This window comes from Onychostruthus taczanowskii, unplaced genomic scaffold (genome assembly GCF_017590055.1).
Source record: "Onychostruthus taczanowskii isolate IOZ18803 unplaced genomic scaffold, ASM1759005v1 scaffold70, whole genome shotgun sequence".
NCBI lineage: Eukaryota > Metazoa > Chordata > Aves > Passeriformes > Passeridae > Onychostruthus > Onychostruthus taczanowskii.
Window position 1 is genome coordinate 1,271,856 of NW_024504787.1, and position 19,536 is coordinate 1,291,391.

The 19,536-nt window shown below is 40.3% G+C and overlaps 2 protein-coding genes across 11 annotated transcripts in view; one reads left to right on the forward strand and one right to left on the reverse strand.

The window, feature by feature from the left end:
• UBAP2 (ubiquitin associated protein 2) overlaps positions 1–19,536 on the forward strand; it is a 92,252-nt gene that overhangs the window by 56,395 nt on the left and 16,321 nt on the right. For 2 of the 10 annotated variants that reach the window (XM_041422025.1, XM_041422029.1), the window contains exons 11-22: positions 818–1,007; positions 1,671–1,884; positions 3,345–3,616; positions 4,601–4,779; positions 5,855–6,062; positions 7,244–7,283; positions 9,766–9,949; positions 12,487–12,553; positions 13,213–13,408; positions 13,999–14,016; positions 14,667–14,758; positions 15,652–15,702. In XM_041422025.1, the coding sequence (XP_041277959.1) occupies positions 818–1,007; positions 1,671–1,884; positions 3,345–3,616; positions 4,601–4,779; positions 5,855–6,062; positions 7,244–7,283; positions 9,766–9,949; positions 12,487–12,553; positions 13,213–13,408; positions 13,999–14,016; positions 14,667–14,758; positions 15,652–15,702 (1,711 nt within the window). The remainder of the gene's footprint in view (positions 1–817; positions 1,008–1,670; positions 1,885–3,344; positions 3,617–4,600; positions 4,780–5,854; positions 6,063–7,243; positions 7,284–9,765; positions 9,950–12,486; positions 12,554–13,212; positions 13,409–13,998; positions 14,017–14,666; positions 14,759–15,651; positions 15,703–19,536) is intronic. The other 8 variants (XM_041422027.1, XM_041422030.1, XM_041422032.1 and 5 more) reach the window with 6 other exon arrangements.
• LOC121345277 (interferon-like) lies at positions 17,835–19,169 on the reverse strand. The gene has a single exon (XM_041422036.1). It carries the CDS (start codon positions 19,000–19,002, stop codon positions 18,430–18,432), a length of 573 nt encoding a protein of 190 aa, XP_041277970.1. The 5' UTR covers positions 19,003–19,169; the 3' UTR covers positions 17,835–18,429.

Genomic DNA, 19,536 nt, shown 5'->3' on the forward strand with positions numbered 1-19,536 from the left:
CTTAGAGGCAGGAAGAAAAGTAGCTGGGAAGAAAAAATTTTTTGCTGCTGAAAAGGAAGTTCTGGCTTTAGTGTCCAGAAAATGGAAAGCCTTTCTTTGTAGATGCAGAAAGTGTTCACAATGTAGCACTTTGACAGATGTGTTAAATGAAAGTTTGCATTGACAAAAAGGTAAATTCCCTGGTGAGCATCACAGTTACTAGCCTTTATGATGACAGAGGGTTAAGATCAAGAACCAAAAATAGGTCAGTTGCTGCCTTCCTTTGCTTGCCTTTGTCTTCAAATGCCTTGCTGGTGATGATGAGGAATTAGCTGCTTGCATTAGCTTCATGTTCCTAGAGAGCACATCAAAGTATAGTGATGAAGACTTTGGTAGTTGGATGGCATGAGATCTGAAAACTAGATAGGCTAATGGTTCCAAATGCCCTGTTTCTGCTGTACTGCAGAAAAATTTTCCGTATAATGTGGATGTGATTTGCATGAGGCATGGTGTCACATGGTATATAATTTATATTTTTTTCTTTCTTAAAGGTAGTATATTCATGTGTTTTTGTTCTGCTCTTACAGTGGATGTCCCTCAGATTATGTTTTAGTTTATCCACTCAAATTGGGGTGGGATTTTTTTTTGTTTGTTACTTACTGGCAAAAAGTTCCCTTCTCTTTCTTTTGTATGATAGACAAAAAACATTTGAAAAGACTGCTAATCAGTAATAATTCTGTTGCTGGGATGGCAGCTTTAGTATTGCTAGTGCTTTCCTCAGTATTAGTGAAGTTTAATCACTGTGTTCATTCCAGTCAAGTTTCACTTTGTCTTACAGCATTGATTTGGTGACACTGCTTCAAAAGCCAGTGACATCTACGCAAGAAACAGAAGGCAACTCATTTGAGTCTCCCCAGCAGCAGACCTTTGGCCAAGCCTTAGTATTCACAAATTCTCAGCACAGCACGCAGATGGCATCAGGAACAGGCAGCTCCAGTGCTGTAAACTCTTATTCTCCTCAAAGTCTGGTAAAACTACCTTATGCTTTCTAAATATTTTGGTTTTTAAGTGTTGTTCATGAGTAAATATTTCAGGTTAAACAACTTTTCCAGTGCTGGTCATTTCATGAGATGTTTTGGTATTTGCTGAAAAATGAAAATTAAGAATATCTTTCTTTCCTTTCAGCACCCCCTCCTCCCCCCACCTCCCCCCCCAATTTAATTTTTCATTTTGCTGGTTGGTTATTTATGCATTTACATGAAGTAGTTATATTAATTTTTGATTAGAGAGCAGATGTGCTCATTGCTTGCTGATGTAGGATAAAATAATTTGTTTATAGTTAAGAGTTCTAGGCCAGAAAATGGATGTGTTATTTCCAAGCACATATTCAACTGCTTCTTGTGGAAGCATGCCTATTTCTGAGTCACTTTTGAGGGTGTGAGGTGAGGTGTTTGTTCTCTAAAAATGGTCCAACTATTAGTAAATCTATGATATTTTAAGATGCATAAGTTCAAGTATGCAGTACTTACAGTAGTGGAAGTTTTTACTGGTCAATTGTTAGTAATCTGTGTCTGAAAAGATTTTAGTTGCTGCCAGACAGCAGCTGTAGGCATTGACCCTATGATTGTGTTCAATTATTAGTTAAAATATTAACTGCACTCCTTCCCCTTTTCTTCTCTGTCTTTTGGTAGTCGGCAGTTCTTTGTTCTGGCTTTGGAGAGCTCAGATCTTCTAAACTGACAAATTCTACTGGTTCCCAAATCTTGGACCAATTGAAATCACCAGGATTGGGTCAGTTTACCTCTCAACAAACTAATAGCAGTTCTGCCACCACTAGCACAGTTGCTGCGTCATCCTGGGATCTAAAACCACCTAGTACTCAGTCCTCAGTCCTCAGTCAGTTTGGTAAGTGCTTTGACACAGGTTCTTCTCTTTCTCTTTATAATAGCCAGTAAGATTCCTTAATGCCAATGATAGTTTAAAATTACTTTAATGAAAGACTTGTTAAAAAAAAATTAATCCTAGTAATACAATTACTTGCAACATTTTAAGTGTTATGTTTATTTGCTGGTAATAAACATTGCAAGTATATAATAATCTAAGTTTTGTTAAACTTAAGCCTATCCCTAAATGTCATTGCATGTTTAAAGTTATTGAGCCTTCCAGGTAGTGACATGTTTGATTTAGTGTGTTTGAATATTTACATGGAACTTTGTTGGTGACTGTTTTTTCAACAGATACTGGAAAATACTTATTTTTATTCTGCTGTATTGCTTTTAGCTGAGTGTAAAGTTGTGTACTTGTATTTTGTTTTTTCCCATATTCTCTCTTCTAATCGTTACATGAATTTTGAATGAGTACTATGTAATTTCTTCATAATGTGCATCACGCCTCAGTGTTCTTTCTGTAGTGTGCTGTGAAGGATTTGGATTACTTGTTTTGTATGTTTATAATTATATTAATTTTTCATGTAACTGAGTGAAATTAGTAGCAACAGTGAGAATGACAGAAACTTATTTTCTGTAATGTTGTTCCTAGCAGTATCCTCACTGTGAAGAAGATAGCTCTTGTGTCTCTAGTGTGTGCGTATGTTTATGTGTAGATAAGCAGCCATTGGTAGCAATTACTATCTTTGACATGCACAAATTAAAAAAAGAAAAATTATATACATTTTAATGCTTTCTAGTGGATACGTTTAAGCTTTCTAATGGACTTCACCAACTGAATAAAAACCCCTTCACAATGGAGATGCGGGAGGTCTCGGTGGTGGTTGACCAGTGCTTTAGGTCATCTCTTGGCTTTCAGCATCTAAAAACTATGAAAAGCAAGACTGGGGAAAAATCCTATTCATGTCCAGCATCTTTTTGATTCTCAGCTATTACGAGATGGTAGAAGACTTCCTATTTTTTTTTAATCTTCTTCTTTGCACAGGAAGGGAATCCTAACTCATAATACCTCTAAATTTTAACAACTCTTTACCTCTTGGAAGTAATCACATTACATGAGCACAGTTAATTGCAGTGAAACTTGAAGTGTTTGATTAAAATAATCTGTAACAGTTTTTGAGGACTTGTGTGTGATAATATTGTGACTGTGTATATAGGTTTGTTTTCACATTTTTGGAAAAAAGTAAATAATGCTTGGCCACAGCTGTTTATTTGAAGTAGATGTATCAACTGTTGTCCTTATTAGTGTTTGAGTGGTAATGATCCATGTGAAACCCGTGTGATGTCTGAAAAGACTTGCAAATGCTGCAGAATCATAGCTATTAAGCATCACTCAGATTCTTGCATAAAGAGTAGAACTGTGAAGAGCAGAATTCAGTGCTTTAATTTTGGTATTTCTTTTTTTCCAACACTGACCAGACTTTAAATCTCAGCCTGAGCCATCTCCAGTTCTGAGCCAGCTGACACAGCGACAGCAACAAATGCAGGTGGTTCCTGTTCCTCCTCCTGGGCTGGAGTCATCCTCCTCCCAAGTAAAACTCCGAGAGCCATCACCAGTGGACACCTCTACAGCTGTTAGCAAAATATTACAGCTCCCCACTATTTCTATGGATAGCCAGGCAGTGACTGTTCATCAAACCCAACAGAAACAGATAAAACCGCCAAAAAGGAGGATAACTCCAGCATCCAAGGTGGGTAATTGAATGATAGCTTGTCATTAGTAAACTTAAAAACCACAAAAACTTGTGTCAGCAGTGGCATAGCCAGCAGGACCAGGGCAGTGACTTGTCTCCCTGTACTGGGCACTTACTGGGTGAGGCTGCACCTCAAATCCTCTGTCCAGTTCTGGGTTCCTAATACAAGGAAGATGTTGAGGTGCTGGAGCGTGTCCAGAGAAGGGAACAGAGCTGGGGAAAGTCTGGAACACAGGTCAGAGGAGCAGCTGAGGGAGCTACAGAGGCTCAGCCTGGAGAAAAGGAGGATCAGGGGAAACCTGATCACTCTCTAGAAATGAGGGTGTAGCCAGGTGGAGATTGGTCTCTTGTCCCAGGTAACAACTGACAAGACAAGAGGAAACAGCCTCAAGTTGCACTAGGGAAGGTTTAAATTGGATATCAGGAAAAATGTCATCACTGAGGGGGTTGTCAGTCACTGGAGCAGGCTGCCCAGGTAAGTGAGAGAGTTACCATCCCTGGAACTGTTTGAAAGATGTGAAGACATGGTGCTTAGAGACATGGTTTGGTAGTGCTGGCTTTAGTAGTTGGACTTGATCTTAGTGTTCTTGTCCAACCTTAATGATTCTATGATTTGATTTGGTATATGTTTTATGTAAATTGCAAGGGAGAAGGAGAGCAAAGATCTTGGTCCATTTCTTATCTGTGTAGCAGGATGTGCTAAGCTGGATCGCTATTAGGTCCAAAATATTGTGGTGATATCTTACAAGCAGATAGCTTGTTGCTCTGTGTGGAAAATGGCTGTTGCTGAGTGATTTTTAGAGTGACTTAGTAGCCACAGTGTGAAAATTGGGGGGGGGGGAGGAGTGTACAAAGATGATACTTTGTTATTGTGGAATAGTATGGTTTACTCCTTCAGCTCCAGATTAGAGCAGAATCAGTAGATTAATTTCAAATTGCAGATGCATGCAAAGGAATTATGGCTTCTTTTCTTCCTTTAAGATTCCTGCCTCTGCTGTGGAGATGCCTGGATCAGCAGACATGACAGGGTTAAATGTTCAGTTTGGAGCTCTTGAGTTTGGATCAGAGCCTACACTCCCAGAGTTTGGATCAACTTCAAGCAGTGAAAATACCAACCAGGCGACCAACAATAGCTTATATTCAAAATCTGTAAAGTATGTGTGAGTTGCCCTCCTGCATTCTCAGGTGTTCTTGTAGGGGGTCAAGTTTGTGCCAAAAACATCATAACAGGGTTATAATGTAATGAAAGGAAAAAATAATATGATTTGTTTTCTGTGGACTGTATCTTAAATGATAAAATTCTACGCTAATGATAATCAAAATCTCCCTGGATGGGTAGATGTGAAGCTGGAGATGACATGAATATAAATAACCTTTATAGAATTTATTTTTCACGTTAAATTGCCCTGATTTTCAAGTGTTTCGGGGGTTTGTTCCTCACTACTCATGTTTTTCTCCATCTGACCCAGCAGAATTGACCTTTGTACCATACATGAGTGTTAGTTAGTAGATTGTCTCCAGGTTACAGATCTGATGCTCCTACAGGATGAAAAAATGGGAAAAGAAGCTAGGTATTCTGTAGACAGAAGCTCTTACTGAAATGCTACAACAGCCAATGATAAGTACCAGTGTACCACTAAACAGTTTTAGTTCCTTACTCATTGAAAAATTGCCCTCAGTAAAAAGCTTCCTGAAGTTAATTCAGAAGTATTAATAAAAATTAACTTCCACATAACTTTTAGTTTTACCTGTAATATTTAAACTAAGTGGAAAAGAAAACATTCCTGCATGTTTTAAAGTGTTTTTTAGCTCTTTGCATAATTCATTCTGTAACATTAGAATTCTATTGTAAAAAGAATCCTATTGTTGTTATTCATCGTATGCCAGACTTCATCAATTCTGCTTGTTTAAAAAAGAGAGATTATGATCATTAATTTGTCCTTGGAAAAGGTGGAAATAACATGACTGAAAAGTGCTTGTGTGTAAATTCTTGTTTTGTTTGGGCTGGAACGAGGAAGGTGAATGGTGCTTAGTGCAGTTGATATTTTGAAGCAGTGATTAGTAACAACCAAAGCAATATTATAATTTTTTATACATTCTTAGATTTTTCTAATATAAATAGTGTAGATTTTTCTGTGTGTTTAAGGTAGTTCTAGATAGCTATATAGAAGCTGATATTTTCATGAAGGTATTTTAAATACTTGCCAAGATGATAAATAATTATTTTTTTTCCAGTGATCCTTTGAATACCTCTTTGCCAATATCCAATACAGTACAGGACTCCACCTACACAACCTCTGCCATCAGCTCTTCCAGTCTGACCTGCTCATCCCAGACCACTAGCCCAGTAACAACTTCCTCCTATGACCAGCCTTCTGTGCATAGCAGGATAGCGTACCAAAGCTCCATGGCTCTGTCTGAAGCAGCCCCTGTTGCAGTTACGGTGAGTTCATTACAGAAACAGGACCTAGAAAAGGGGGAATACTCTTACCTGTGTTAGGTTTGTATTCCCCTGATGCATTAATGCTGTAAGCAAGCCAAGTGGTATTTTGATTCCCAAGCCCACCCTCTTACTTGTTTTTGCTTTTCCTGGTGTGTAGTCATTTTTGGTAGTACTATATTTGGGATATTAGAGCATCTGATTTTGTGGGTCTTGACATCTTAACTTGTCTTTTGACCTTTTTTTCAGTAACACTTAAAATTCTACTTGAGTTTCCTTCCCTGAAGCTAAGGAACTGTCTCTGTATGTATATATTAGTTATGGTATTTTGCCATAACTAATAACTTGACAGTTTCTTTACAAATGCATTTTATTTTCTAAATTTACATGGCACCTAGCAAATGAATCCAATTTTTTTCTTGGCCCCTCCAGTATTGCTTTTCTGTTGTATTTAAACACCAGTGGGAATTAGTTTCATGTGTTATTTTAATAAGCATAAGGAGTGGTCTAATATAGGACAAAGAATCCCTTGGGAGATTCAGACACACCTGCTGTCTTTGTATATGGAATGTAGGTTTGTTTTAAAAGAACTGAGTTTATTGAATGTTTTAGGAACTTGTGAGAGTTTGTAAGTTTATTTACTTCTGGCCTTTGTTATGTGTTGGCTCAGTCACACTTGTCTTCTGCACTAGCTCGTATGTACTGGTGAGGATCAAGCATAGACTATCCACTTCTGTACTCCAGCGTTATCCAAAAAACAACTGGTGCTTCTCAAGTCTTATCTTTCAATGGAAAAAAATTGGCGTCTCTGTGTAACTTGGATAGTTAAAATTGTGAGTTACATTAGATCAAAAGCACAACCATTTCCTATATGTTAATGCAATTCCTTCTTTCATATTGGTGTGAACCTGAAGTTTATGTTATATGCAGTACATGGGAAGGTTTGCTGCTAATGGGTGTATTATGGGCAGTGTATGGGTTTCTCTGTGTTCAGGACACCTTGCACTTCAGATGACTTAATGATGTAGTTTTTTTAAAGGCAGTAAAAATTTAATTTTCTGCCTTATTGTTCAATTTAGTATGAATATAGAATTTTGCATGAAGCATGTTCAATGTGTGATTCAGTCTGAGCATTTAATATACCTTTAAGATGATTTGTTAATTCATTTCTTCTTTGTTTACAGAACGGGCACAGTGGTGTTAGGACACAGGCAACACTTGACAGTAAGTTTTCAAAGCTTGGTTGAGCACAGGACTTTCTGTTCATTCCTTGCTACTTGCTGTGCACACAGGTGTATCAGTGACATTGGTTTAAGGTTTTATATTGTTCTCCATGACTAATTTATGGCTGACCCATTTGACTTTATTTGTGCTTGCAAAAAATGCTGCTTCCTTCTTGACTACAATTGAAATATGAAGGCAGGTCTATTAAATCTACAAACCTAAACAACCTTAGAATTAGAGAAGCTGCTTTGCTGCTGGTTTTCCTTTTGAATTTACCTGTCAGAAATCAGTTAATATAAAATAAAAATGCAAAATTAGAAATAAATATGAAATTTTTTAGCAGTTCTTCCAGTTCTGACTTGGGAAGCTGAAAATAGCATGTATCTGCAGTGAAATGAAGTCACATTCTTTGAGTGCACCTCTCACTAGGTATAATTCTATCTCTGCCTTGTTAGAAGCCTGTGGGAATAAAGGTGAGAAACACATTCCCTCGTCTGAATTTCTTAATACCTTGCAAACAGTGCTTCAGTATTGATTGTGGTATAAGTGTTAGTTTCTTCATCTTGGCCTGTTTCTAATGTAGCGTGGACCTGTACCCGGCCTCTTCTGATCTTTGTGCTGCTCCATGGGAGTTCTCAAGGACAGCAGTGTGAATTAGAATCTTTTGGAATTCCAACACCTCCTTTTAGGTCTAACCTCCTCTTAAACATTTCTTCAGATAGGCCATTAGTGGGACAATGTTTTGTTAGTGCCAATTTGAATTTAAAGTAGCAGGAGTGTATATGCTCCAAGTATACAAAGACAGCTTTTCAACACAAGAACTTTTCTAGTGTTGTGTACAGAGTTAATAAACAATTTATGAAATTCACTACAGAACCTGTCCTTTTTTTCTGCAGAAAACAAAGATCTGAGTATTCCTATTACTTTTATATTCTGTAATGGCTTTACTAGTCTCTTTTCCTATGCCAGTTCTCCTTTGAGAGCATTTCTGCTTTCTTCTTCCATTGAGTCTATTTTATGCATCCAAATGATTTTGAATTTGTCTTAACTTTTATAAGTACTTTCTCCTTTCTCTATGTACTATAATGTTCTTAGTTGTTCGTCTCTCTTCTTTGCTGTTCTTCTTTAATACCCAGATCACAAGCTTCCTAAATCCTTAATTCAAAGTACGACTGAATTTTACTCCTGACCATGCTACTTGTCTCCTGGTTTTCTTTGTCTTGCACATTGCATTCAGGCATCTTGTAGGGAATCTTAAGATGGTGATTCTGTCCCTTGTTTTGAGGGAATCCTGGTCTTAATATATTGGGAGTTTTAAATGTTATTTACTCCTTTTTAATATGAGTTTTATCAGGAGTTATTAGGTGATATAGTTGCTGCCTTCATAACCATGTTTGTCACTTGGATTTCCTTCTCTTAGAGGCCATACTTATTGCCAAGGCCAGGACCTTTTAATTCCTGTTTGCATTGCAACCCAACAACCTGACTTGGGTCATTTAGCTAGGAAATCAAATCCATAAAATGAACAAACTCTAATATATAACTTCCAAGTGTGTATTTAATTTTTGTTTGATGAGTAATCTAGAAGTATCTTCACATACATTTTAAGTTAATGTTGATCCACTGGGTAGTGGTCCCTGGTGTGGTGTGGGAACATGGCCCAGCAGAAGGTAGGGCTCAACTCTTTTCTAAGTTTTATTGGTGACTGAGTGTCTCTCTCTAATTCTTTTTTTTGTAGGAGTGTATAAGTGAAACAGCTGGGAATTATGTTGGGCAATAGAATTTTCAGGCATCTTACTACAGTATAGTGATCCTATAAACAAGTTTTTGTCTGTGTAGCCTAAAAAGTGTAAGATAAAACCTAACAGTTTTTATTATCTAAGTAAAGTGAGTCAATATTGACAGCTCCTTAGCCATAAAAAATACTTAATGCTGTGCTCAATTTTGGCCTTTCATTGTAGCTTTTGTCATTCTACTGCAGTACACTTTTGACTGAATATACCAAAGTGATAAGTTACCTACCCCTGTACTCCAGCAATCTCAGGCTCCATCCCCAACAGTGCTGTGTAGGTCTGAATGAAGAAGCAGAGCTGCAGGTGAAACTAGATTTGTACAGTGCCTTGAAAAGGCAGAAATTGCTTGTGTTTACTGAGCCAAAAGCAAGAAATTTTAGAATGACTTGTGAGTGTAAGTTAGTAATCCAGATAGAGGCAGGTGAAGTGCAGAAGGCAGTTGTGTACTACATGTGTAGCAGTGATAATTGTAAATTTATTATAAGTAGAGAGCTTAAAGGGAAAAAATGGTAGTTCAGTTGTGTTTGAATTTCTCTTCATAGCCAAATTGCTTGATATGGTTACCAGTTCTTAATGGTCAGATTTTTGCAGACCAAGGGGAGAATGTGCTACTGTGTTCCTGCCCTCTGGGCTGAGAAGTCAGGTATGCTGAAATTTTAATCTGAATGCCTCTTTTTAACTTGTTGCAGCTATTTCATCAATTGCAGCACCTAAGACAGAGCCTTCTCCCTCGCTACCTTCTGCTGGCTCTCTGCCCAGTGTGGTGTCTACCACGGCCTCACTTCTACCTTCAGCAACGCAGCACGTGGCAGCATTGCCCAGCTTGCCTCAGTCCAGTGATCTGGCCAGCAGCTCACTCTCCCAGCTGAGCAGGTACAGTAGAGTTGTGGTAAACTGAGGAGGTCAGTTTTGAGAATAGAACAGGTGTAAAGATGGTTCCATACGGGGCTGGCAGGCACCAGGGGTCCCTTTTCTGATGTGAACCAGAATTAGGGGAGAGATTAAGAGGAGAACAGAAGACAGCTCTGGGCTGCCTTCTAATGGCAGAGCAGCTGCTGCCCTCAAGCTTTCATGATGCATATACAACTTTGTGTTTCAAGAGGTTTGCTTCAATCATGCTAGTTAAATCAGCTAAATTGATTCCCTCAGTTTATTTTTCCTACTTTGCACCTGCTGTTTTTGTTCGGTGATATATGTTTGAAACTATTCTTTAACAGTTTACTACATGGCCAATTTGAAATAACGTAGTCTCATTTGTATTTCTTAAAATTAAAACTCAGATATAATTTCACAGGGAAACTGTGTGTGTTTTCTTTTTCTAAGATACTTCCTTAAATATTTAAAAATATCACTTTGATGTTCCTGGAAGTGCATCTAGCACAATTCAGCTCATTTGCACTGTCTCTTTGTTTTTCTGAATGCCTGTTACATCCTCAGTCAGGTTGATGCCTTAGGATTTTAACTTTTTTATTTTTCATTTATTTGTAATCCTGCAGTTCTTTAGTGTATAACTTTAAACTCCTTATAGAGTATTAGCTACTATCTTCACATTTTGATTAGACAAAACAATTCCTCTCTAGGTCTGGGACTCAAGGACACGTTACTGTTTCGGGCCTGGAAAGTATAAAGAAATGTGATGTGATGGGGAGCTAACATGGGGTAAAATGACTTCATTACCTGAAGCTGTAATTGAAAGATTAACTGCCAGTATGCAAATGGACCAAACTTAGCAAAGTGTGAAAACTCATGACTGGTCATCCATGTCTGGGTGTAGCCCCTGGGAAGGCTTCATCTACTCTTAATGTACCTGAAGGCCCTTCAATAAATAGAATGATTTTTTTTATTATCTTAATTTTGTCTGGCCTCTGGTTTTAGGGAAGCCTGAAAATGGCATCATGGTGACAATCCTGAAGGTGTATTTGATTGAGTTACACTTTTGATACTTACCTTTGTACTCTATTTGTTAATACAAGAAACTGATCTGGGATATCAGGGAGTTTTTGTCCTGTTTCACAGCTAGGACATAGTTTCTTTTTTTTTGACACCCTAGTATTTTTTTTTTGTTGAATAAAATAGTAAATATGTCAAACAAGAGCTATTCCCTTTACATTGGTCACATTTCCCCACAATAATTTGTTGAAAAGCCGTATAAACACGTGGAAATTTCAATTGGAGTTCAGTGCTGTTGGACAGATACAAAGTTTCAGCCATAGATCATTGGGACGCCTGAAATCCAAATGTGTCTGACTTGGTAGAGCCGATGGCTGTCGTCTGTGTCTCTGCCATAGGTTGGATGGTGAATTAAGACTTATCAGAAGAGCTGGGAAGAGTGGGTGAGGGAGTGGTATAAAACTCTTACTTTTCCCTTGCTGCCTGAAGTGATGTTGTTCCAATTCCTGCAGAAGGGGGGCAGTTTTGAAAGTTAATCTGGAAAACTGCAAAAGTTTATTCTGGGCCCATGCCTTGAAGAGCTACTAGAAGTGTTTGCCCTTAAATTAGGTCGTGTAATGAAGCTGCCAGCTTTGGTATGAAAACTGTCTTTTCTTGTGGCTATTTGGATTGACAGCACTAAACTAATTTTGCTGTTAGGATCTCTCCTGCTTCTTATTTAATAAGGATGGGGTTTTTTAGCACCAGTCTATACACATGTTTTATATCTTCATTTTGGTTACTTTTGTTCTATGTTGGTTCAGTTTATTGCATACTATATACAGTAGGTTACATTCTTTACCTTGAATATAAGGTATAACTTGTCAGTTTAAATTTTCAAATGCCAGTTTCAGTCACCTTTCAGGAAGACATTTGAAGATCTCTGGTTGAATTATGGGGCAAGTACCCTGCAGTTTTAATTGGTTGAGTTAATGTTATGCAACTCAAAATGTGAGAAACAACACAGTGAGTCAAACCACAACACTGCCTCCCTTTAAACCTGTCCCACATGGTAAGCAGCACCAGAGAAAGAAGGAGAAACCAGGCTTGTGCTTGTGTGAACCTTGTTTTGATTTTGGACTTCATGTGTCGTGGAGTCATCGCTATTTGATTCCTGAAGCAACTGTAGTTTTTCTAAAGATATAGTAAATTGAAAAATACAAACAAATGGTGGTTTAGATGTTTATTGTTAATAATAATGACTCTGCACTTGATTTTTTTCACTAAAAGGTAGTAAGGTACTAATTAAAGGAAAAAGTGCCTGTAGAGGTGTCTGTATTCATACAGACACATACACATTTCTCTGTGTGTATGTGTATGTATGCATACACTCTTACATGTAATTTTTCTTTAACTCCTTGGTTACTGTAGGTGTGCACACACACCTAGAATTTTAATTCTTTAACTGACCCCCTACTGCATATCTGTATTTGTTAAAAAGGGGAAATTAATTTTATAAATTCTTTACAATTTCCTTCCAGCTCCCTTTCCAATCATCAGACCAGCCTCTCTCCTGCCTCAGTGTTGTCTTCAGGCACATCACATGTGGTAAGTCCTGTTAGTCTTTAAACAAGTGCTTGTCAGATAGTCAGTTTATCTCATAATTAGGACCATCTCTTAAAAGTTGGATGTGTCTCAGTACCCTAAGAACCAAAAGAAGAGCGTTACTTCAGGGAAGAAGGACTGCAAGCCCTCTAGTGGGAGAAAAGTGATTACCACTTGTGATTTGTAGCTATGACAGAGACTTGCCAGTTACACATCTGAGGGAAATTGTTGTGCCAGCTAGGGGGAATGAAACAGAAAAAAAATTGCTTATAACTAATTTATTACAAAACAAAACAAACTTCAGGCAGTCTGAAATGTCTCCAAAATGTGGGCTGTTAGCACTCTATACTGGAGAGGTTAGCTGACAAAATGCCGGTGATGGAATGATATATGTTACGTTTGAGTTACTGTATTACAATTTTGTGATGGTATAGCAATTTGAGTTTAGCTCCCATAGAATAATTTTCTTTAAATCACAAAAGCTTCATAAGCATGCAACTTAGTTGCTTGCTTGGTACATAGGTAATGCATATCTTTTGCATGTGCTGCTGTTACTTTAGAAGTTTTTGTTGTTGTTTTCTTTTATTTTTCCCTTTTTCCCAGCATCTTCCACTGTGGTTTATTTGCTCTGTGATCCTCATTCTTTTTGTCTCCTTTTCTAGCACACTAGTATTGAGAACACAACTTCGCTCCAGCCCTCAACAACCTTTTCAACTGCTTCAACCTCAGCCACTAGCACCACCTCCTCGGTTGTCAGCATGGCAAGCAGTATGAACACTACAAACAGCCTTGGCCTGAGTGTTACCAGTGTGTCTATACCAGCTGCTACCACACGGGCAGCTCCCTTAGTGTCTTCAGGTTGGCAATATTGACAGATCACGTGGATAGACAGAGGATTTCAGTCAGCAGGGCTGTCAGTTGAGCATCTCACCTGCCATAACAACGCTAAGAAGTCCACACTGTTCACTGACATTTCCAGCATGCTGTATTTGCTGGCTTATGAAATAAAGTTGCCTGGTTTTATGTATTTGAAATATCTGTTAGGGTGTTATGTGGCATTTATATAGCACATTCCATCCCCAAAGAGCTTTATAAATACACACCAGAGCAGTTCTGACTTGGGAAGTTTTGGGCTAGAAAATTCACCCAGTTTGTGTTCCAAGCTGTGATCAGCTCCTGACTATGAGTTCACACGAGCTTTAGTTTCAGGCTGTTCTGTGACTTGAATTCATTTGGCAGTATCAAAATATACTGCAGTGTCCTCATTATCATGTGTGACATCCCTACTGCCACTTCCACAGAAAGGAAAGAAATGTCTGGGTCATTGCACAGCAAATAGCACTTCAGAAGGAGGGTCCATGGAGAAGGAGGGCTGGGAGGCTTCTTGCACTGAGGTGGAAGTGATGCTAAATTCTCTTTCTTCTCTGATGATCCTGAACTGCTAAAAGGAAATCTTACAGAGAGAAGTGAGTGACGTATTGCTAAGATCAGGCTTAGTTATAGAATTATTTCTCATTTCTATTGCTTGTAAATGAAGTCTCTTAGGACTGGCCAAAGTGCATTTTTCTTTTACTGTTCTGCTTCCTAGCACTGCTTCATGAAGGCAGCTGAAACCATTTCAGTCTTCTCTTTGCTATTCCTAGCTGTAGTAAGCCAACCACAGAAATCTGGCAACATGTTGTGCTTTCCGGTCTATTGCTGGAGATAAAGGGAATGCATTGACAGAGCAGGAAATGAAAGGAGAGAATTTGCTCTCTCAGATTGAGAGCAATTTCTAAATTTGCCTTCAGAAAAGGACTGAGCAAAAGAGAAATTCTGTAATCTTGTAATCCTTGTATTCTTGTAATTCTTGTAATGCTCTTGGACAAAGTAAATGACAAATTCAAGCTATTCTGTGATAGGACTGTTTTCAGGCTAAACTAGCCTGTGCTTTCCCTCCCTTGAGGCATGGTTAAACTCTTGAGGCTATTTTGGGCACATTCATCAAACAACACAAAATCTCCTCTTTGTAATCTAAGATGGTGCAGCTGCCGCAACTTGTGAACTATCTTGCCTCAATGCTGAAGCCTTTTCTTTTCTAAAGGCTTGTTAAAGTGTCTGTATTTTGATTCTACAGGCAAAGCACCCCCAAACCTGCCCCAAGGTGTACCACCCTTGTTGCATAACCAGTATATTGTGGGACCTGGAGGACTTCTGCCTGCCTACCCAGTAAGCAGTTTTATTGTTTCTCTTTGATTTCTTAGCCCTTGGCGCAAGTGGGCCCTCCAGACCTGCTGCTGTCTATGCCAAGTCATTTCTGGTGGCACATGCTACACCTGGAATTCTTGTTTCAAATGCTGAAGAACATCTGAAATATGTTCAGTAGAGGCTTACTGTTGATTGTAAACTGAAGAGCTTTTGGTACAGACCTGATCTGGCTGCTGTTGAAGCTAAACATGGGTGTGGCTGTGGTTTTCAGTGTTAACAGGTTTTAGGCCCTTTGAGTAAATTTAGGCTCTTTTAGGTTTGTGTTACTGGAATGGATTTGCCATAGCAGTGACTGAAATGTGCCATGTGTCCTGTCTGTCATGATTTGAAAGACTGCACATAGCTTTTTGATGTCTGACCAGCATCAATGTATTTTTGGTTATCTGTTTTTTGAATCTGAACATTTATATCATTAACTTTGCTTTATCAAACTGAATGTGAGGAGATACCCAGGAGGTTGTGTTGTGGTCAAGTCATCAACTCTTTAATCTTAATGCTCTTTGAAGCAATGATTACAGCAAAGAGGTCTATTGTTCTTACTCCCAAATCTGAATGCCTGGTAGATTTTTCATAGGTTCAGGAATGATGTGTCTGTGAAAACTGTGTTGAAGATGGGACAGTCAAACTCTTCTCAGAGGACATTGTCACCAGGAAACAACATCAGAGTGACAAGCTCTTTAACTTTGGTTCTACTCTCCTTGAAATGCTGCAGTGCCCCATGATAGCACAGTGCAACATATGGCTGTAGACCTTTAACTCAGACTGGGCTTAAGTCAAACTCAGTTCAAAGCCCCATACTGATCAGCATCAGAAAAAAGTGTTATAATGATGTTGTATTTTTATCTGTCTTTAAGCAGATTTATGGTTATGATGATCTCCAGATGCTTCAATCCAGACTGCCAATGGTAAGTAAACAACTTAGTTAATTTTGAAGAAGTTGTCTTCACTGTTGATCATTTGTGCCACAGAAATTGATTCATTTAATAATTGTTAAGAGCTTTTTTTTTATATTATGTAATCTTTCATTTGAAATTTGTACAAGGATTGTGTAAATTGATGCAGAGCAACTGTTGCATCATGCATTTGTCCAGCTGCAAAATCTCTAAATAGACACAAGTGTGCTCTGTGCTCCTGAGTGGAGAAATGTCTAATTTTTATAGCAACATTATGACATTTTGTCTAATCTAATTGAAGTCCTAAGTGTTTTCTTGTACCAAGAGGTAAGGTTGAACAGCAAGTACACAAGTTGGTAGCCATGCGGTGTATTTGAAATTTTGGATGTGGTCAAAGGTATAGATGTTTGCCAACGCATCATGGCAACAAATGCAGGTGAGCTGCAGGAGGGAGAGTGTACGAAGTTGTTTCCCTTATCTGGATCCAGAATACAAATGGCATATGAGACAGGCTGAGCTCCCAGGTAGATTCAAAAAAGGCCTCAACCTAGATAGAAAAATGATAAAGAATTTTCCTATCAAAAATGTAGGGTAAGAAACTTGGAGAGAAGGTTTGGTAGTAGGTAGTTGAGAACAGTTACATACTAGAGTGATGCAGTGTATCTGTGGAGGCAGAAATGGAGCAGTGAGCAGTGATCTGAGAAGACTGGATGAATGCCATAACGTAAGGCCCAAATAAGTAACAGGTATTCCATGTAGTGCTTGGAGAAGTCGGAGTGAGATGGTTTGAAGGTGAGTACAGGGATGACTCAGACAAAGCCCTGTCAGACTACAGATCCTGAATTAAAAAAACTCCAAAGCACATGAATAAAGACTTTTACCAGAGAAAGTTGTGGTACTTGAAGATCTTTCAACTGAAATGCGTGGAAGTATCTTAGTGGCAACAAGATGCAAATATTTTAAGATGCAGTGCCAGGAGACACATATTGTAATGTGTTAACACCAGCTAGATGCCTGGTGACCACCAAGGTGCTGTATCACTCCCCACCCTATCTAGTCAAGGCAGAAAACACATCCTGAAAGGCATGTGGGGTGAGATAAGTACAGGGAGAAGTTACTTCCTGGTTGCAGTCATGGGCTAAAGAGGCTTGAATTGGGGGGAATTAGTTTAACTCATAAGCAATTAAAACAGGGCAGTTAGCAAGTAGATAATGAAATAAAACCAAACCTACAGAACACCTTCCCTTCTTCTCTCATTTTTTCCTGCACTCACTTTCACTCAGGATTTTTTCTACCTTCATCTTCCAAGTGGCATAGGAGGATGGGGAATGGGAACGCCTTCTGTGCCATCACACTTCTCCTTCATCCTCACACTCTTCTCTGTACCCATTTTCGTTCTACAGTCCTCCTAAACTTCAACAGGAGTCCTAAAATGTTTTATGTTGAAAGAGGTAATCTGGTTGCAAGCAACTTTGCCATGGGAAGCGAAACCTTCTCCTGGACCACATTGCACAAAGCCCCATCCAGTCTGGTCTTGAAAATTTCCAGGGATGTAGTACTCTAGCTAACTCTAGGACTTGTTACAGCGCCTCACAATCCTCATAGTAAAGAATTAATCAATAATGCCAGATATAAAATTTCTTTCAGTTTAGAGAAATTCCCTGCAGACCATTGCCTGTCACTGCAAAAGCTGTTCAAAATCCAGTTTGGTCCTTTTTTCTAAGGGTCGTTGAAATGTTAAAAGGCTGAAGTAAGCACTGCCTGGAGCCTTCTCTTCTTCAGTCTGAAAAACACCTGTTGCCTATCTTCATAACAGAATTGCTCTGATGCTCTGTTTGTATTTGTGGCCCTCTAGTGGAACTTCTCCAGTAAATCTGTGCCTTCTCCGTCAAAAGGCTTTCAGATACAACAGTAGGGAAGAGAGTCAGAAATTACTAGAAGAAAGACAGGCTCAAGACATGATGGTGAGGATGATATCTAAACACCTATTGATCTTTCTCCAAAGAGGTTGATGTGAGATCCTGCTTAGACAGGTGCATGCAAGAAGAGAGAGCAGGAGATGTTCAGACCAGTATATGAGGCGGGGCACTTTATAGGGGTTGAGTTGAGACTTAGGGCGTTTTTCTTCTTGGGATTCAGCTTTGTGCATGGTGCTTGACCGTGTCACGCATGACATCGTTGTCTGTGAGTCAGAGAGGCGTGGATTGGGTGGATGGAGCACGGTGTGGATAAAGCCGATGAGGTGCAGCGGTGCTCTCCAGCCTTGGGGCGTTTTCTTCTTGGGATTCTGTGCTGTTGGCCAAAGGCCGGCTATGTTTTTGCACGGGGGCTGCGGCAGCAGCGTCCTGCTTGGGCAGGTGCCATTGAGGAGGGTGGACAGGGTCTCTTTGGAGCAGGGCTTTGCATAGGTGTTGAGTGGAGGCGGCTTTGCCCTGGCCCAAAGAGAGTGGTTGCGGTGCTAGAGAGAGGAGAGGCAGTGGCAAGTGTTTTGTCGTAGGTCTTTATTTCCAGTGGCATCAGTAAGTGAATAAGTAGAAAAATAAATACGTGAATAAATAAACTAATAAATTAATAAACAAATCAATAAATATGTAGAGAAGGTCCTTTGTCCGTGTCAGTGGGAGAGGCGGAATCGATGGAGATGCAGTGGTTGGAGGCTGCGGGTGCCGTGCGGTTGTTGCAGCCCTGTGTGTCGTCGCAGGTGAGAGGAGGCGTGGGGTTGGCGTGTGGCTGTTTGCGCTAGCGGCGCATGGTGCGTGTGAGGTTGTGGAGGTGCTGCAAAGAGGCACGAGCTTCGAGGCGGACGTGGTCCCAGGCGCAGGCGCTGTGGTTGTGGGCGTGGAGGAAGAGGTGGATGTCCCTGAAGTACTTGTTGATGGTGAGCAGCGGGTTGCGTGGTCCTTTGAAGGGCATGGCCTTGTCGGGCAGGCATTGCTCGAGGTGGTGGATGTGGTGCTGCAGTTTGTTGAGGAGGTGGTTGCGAGCCTGGCTGGGCCAGTGCTGGCGGGTGCTGTTGGAGCTGAGGGTGTGGAAGAGGTGCTGCAGGATGCGTAGGGCGGCGGCGGCGGCTTGCTGCGGCTGGAGGTTGTTGCTCAGGAGGGTGTCGGGGAAGAAGGGCCGCCCTTGGAGGTGGCAGGGCTGTGTGTGGCTGGCAGCCATGTCCTGGAGGAGGCGGAGCGCGTCGCCGGGGAAGGCGTCGTCGTGTGTCCAGAGGTGTTGGCAGGCCAGGGTGGTGGCCAGAGCGGTGAGGAGGAGCAGGAGCGGCGGGGCGGCGTGCGGCAGCCGTGGCTGTGTGGCTGTGGGCGCAGCCATGGTGGGTCTGTGGGTGCTGTCGGGTGCTGCAGGGCAGGAGCAGCCTGCTGAGGCTGGCTGCTGCTGCTGCTGGCGGCGGCTGTGCTTGGGCTGCCGCCGGGCACGAGGCTTTGTACGGCGGCGGCTTTCCCTTCATCGCTTTCCGATTCCTGGGAGTTTCCGTCCGTGGTTTCCAGTGTGTGCTGGTGGCTCTTGTGGTCTCTAGTCAGTGTTTTGTTGGGGTGTGCTTGGCTTGGGATGGTCTTTTTACCTCTTGTTTTTTGTCTGTGGAGGTGGTCTTTTGTCTGTTGGTTGTGGGGGAGTGAATCCCCAAATTCATGCCGCATCATTTAGTTATGATGTTATTGTGAGTTTTTTCTTGTTTTTCTTTCTCTCTGGGGTCTTGTCTTATTCCTCTTGTGTTTCACTGAATTTCCCTTCTTGCCCTGATTAGGGCACTCTTCAACAGTTGTTGTACAGTGTCTTGAGCTTTACCCTCTTTTTAAACTTATGTGCGATGTGTGGCAGAGGAAGTAACAGGAGTTTTGTTTTTTT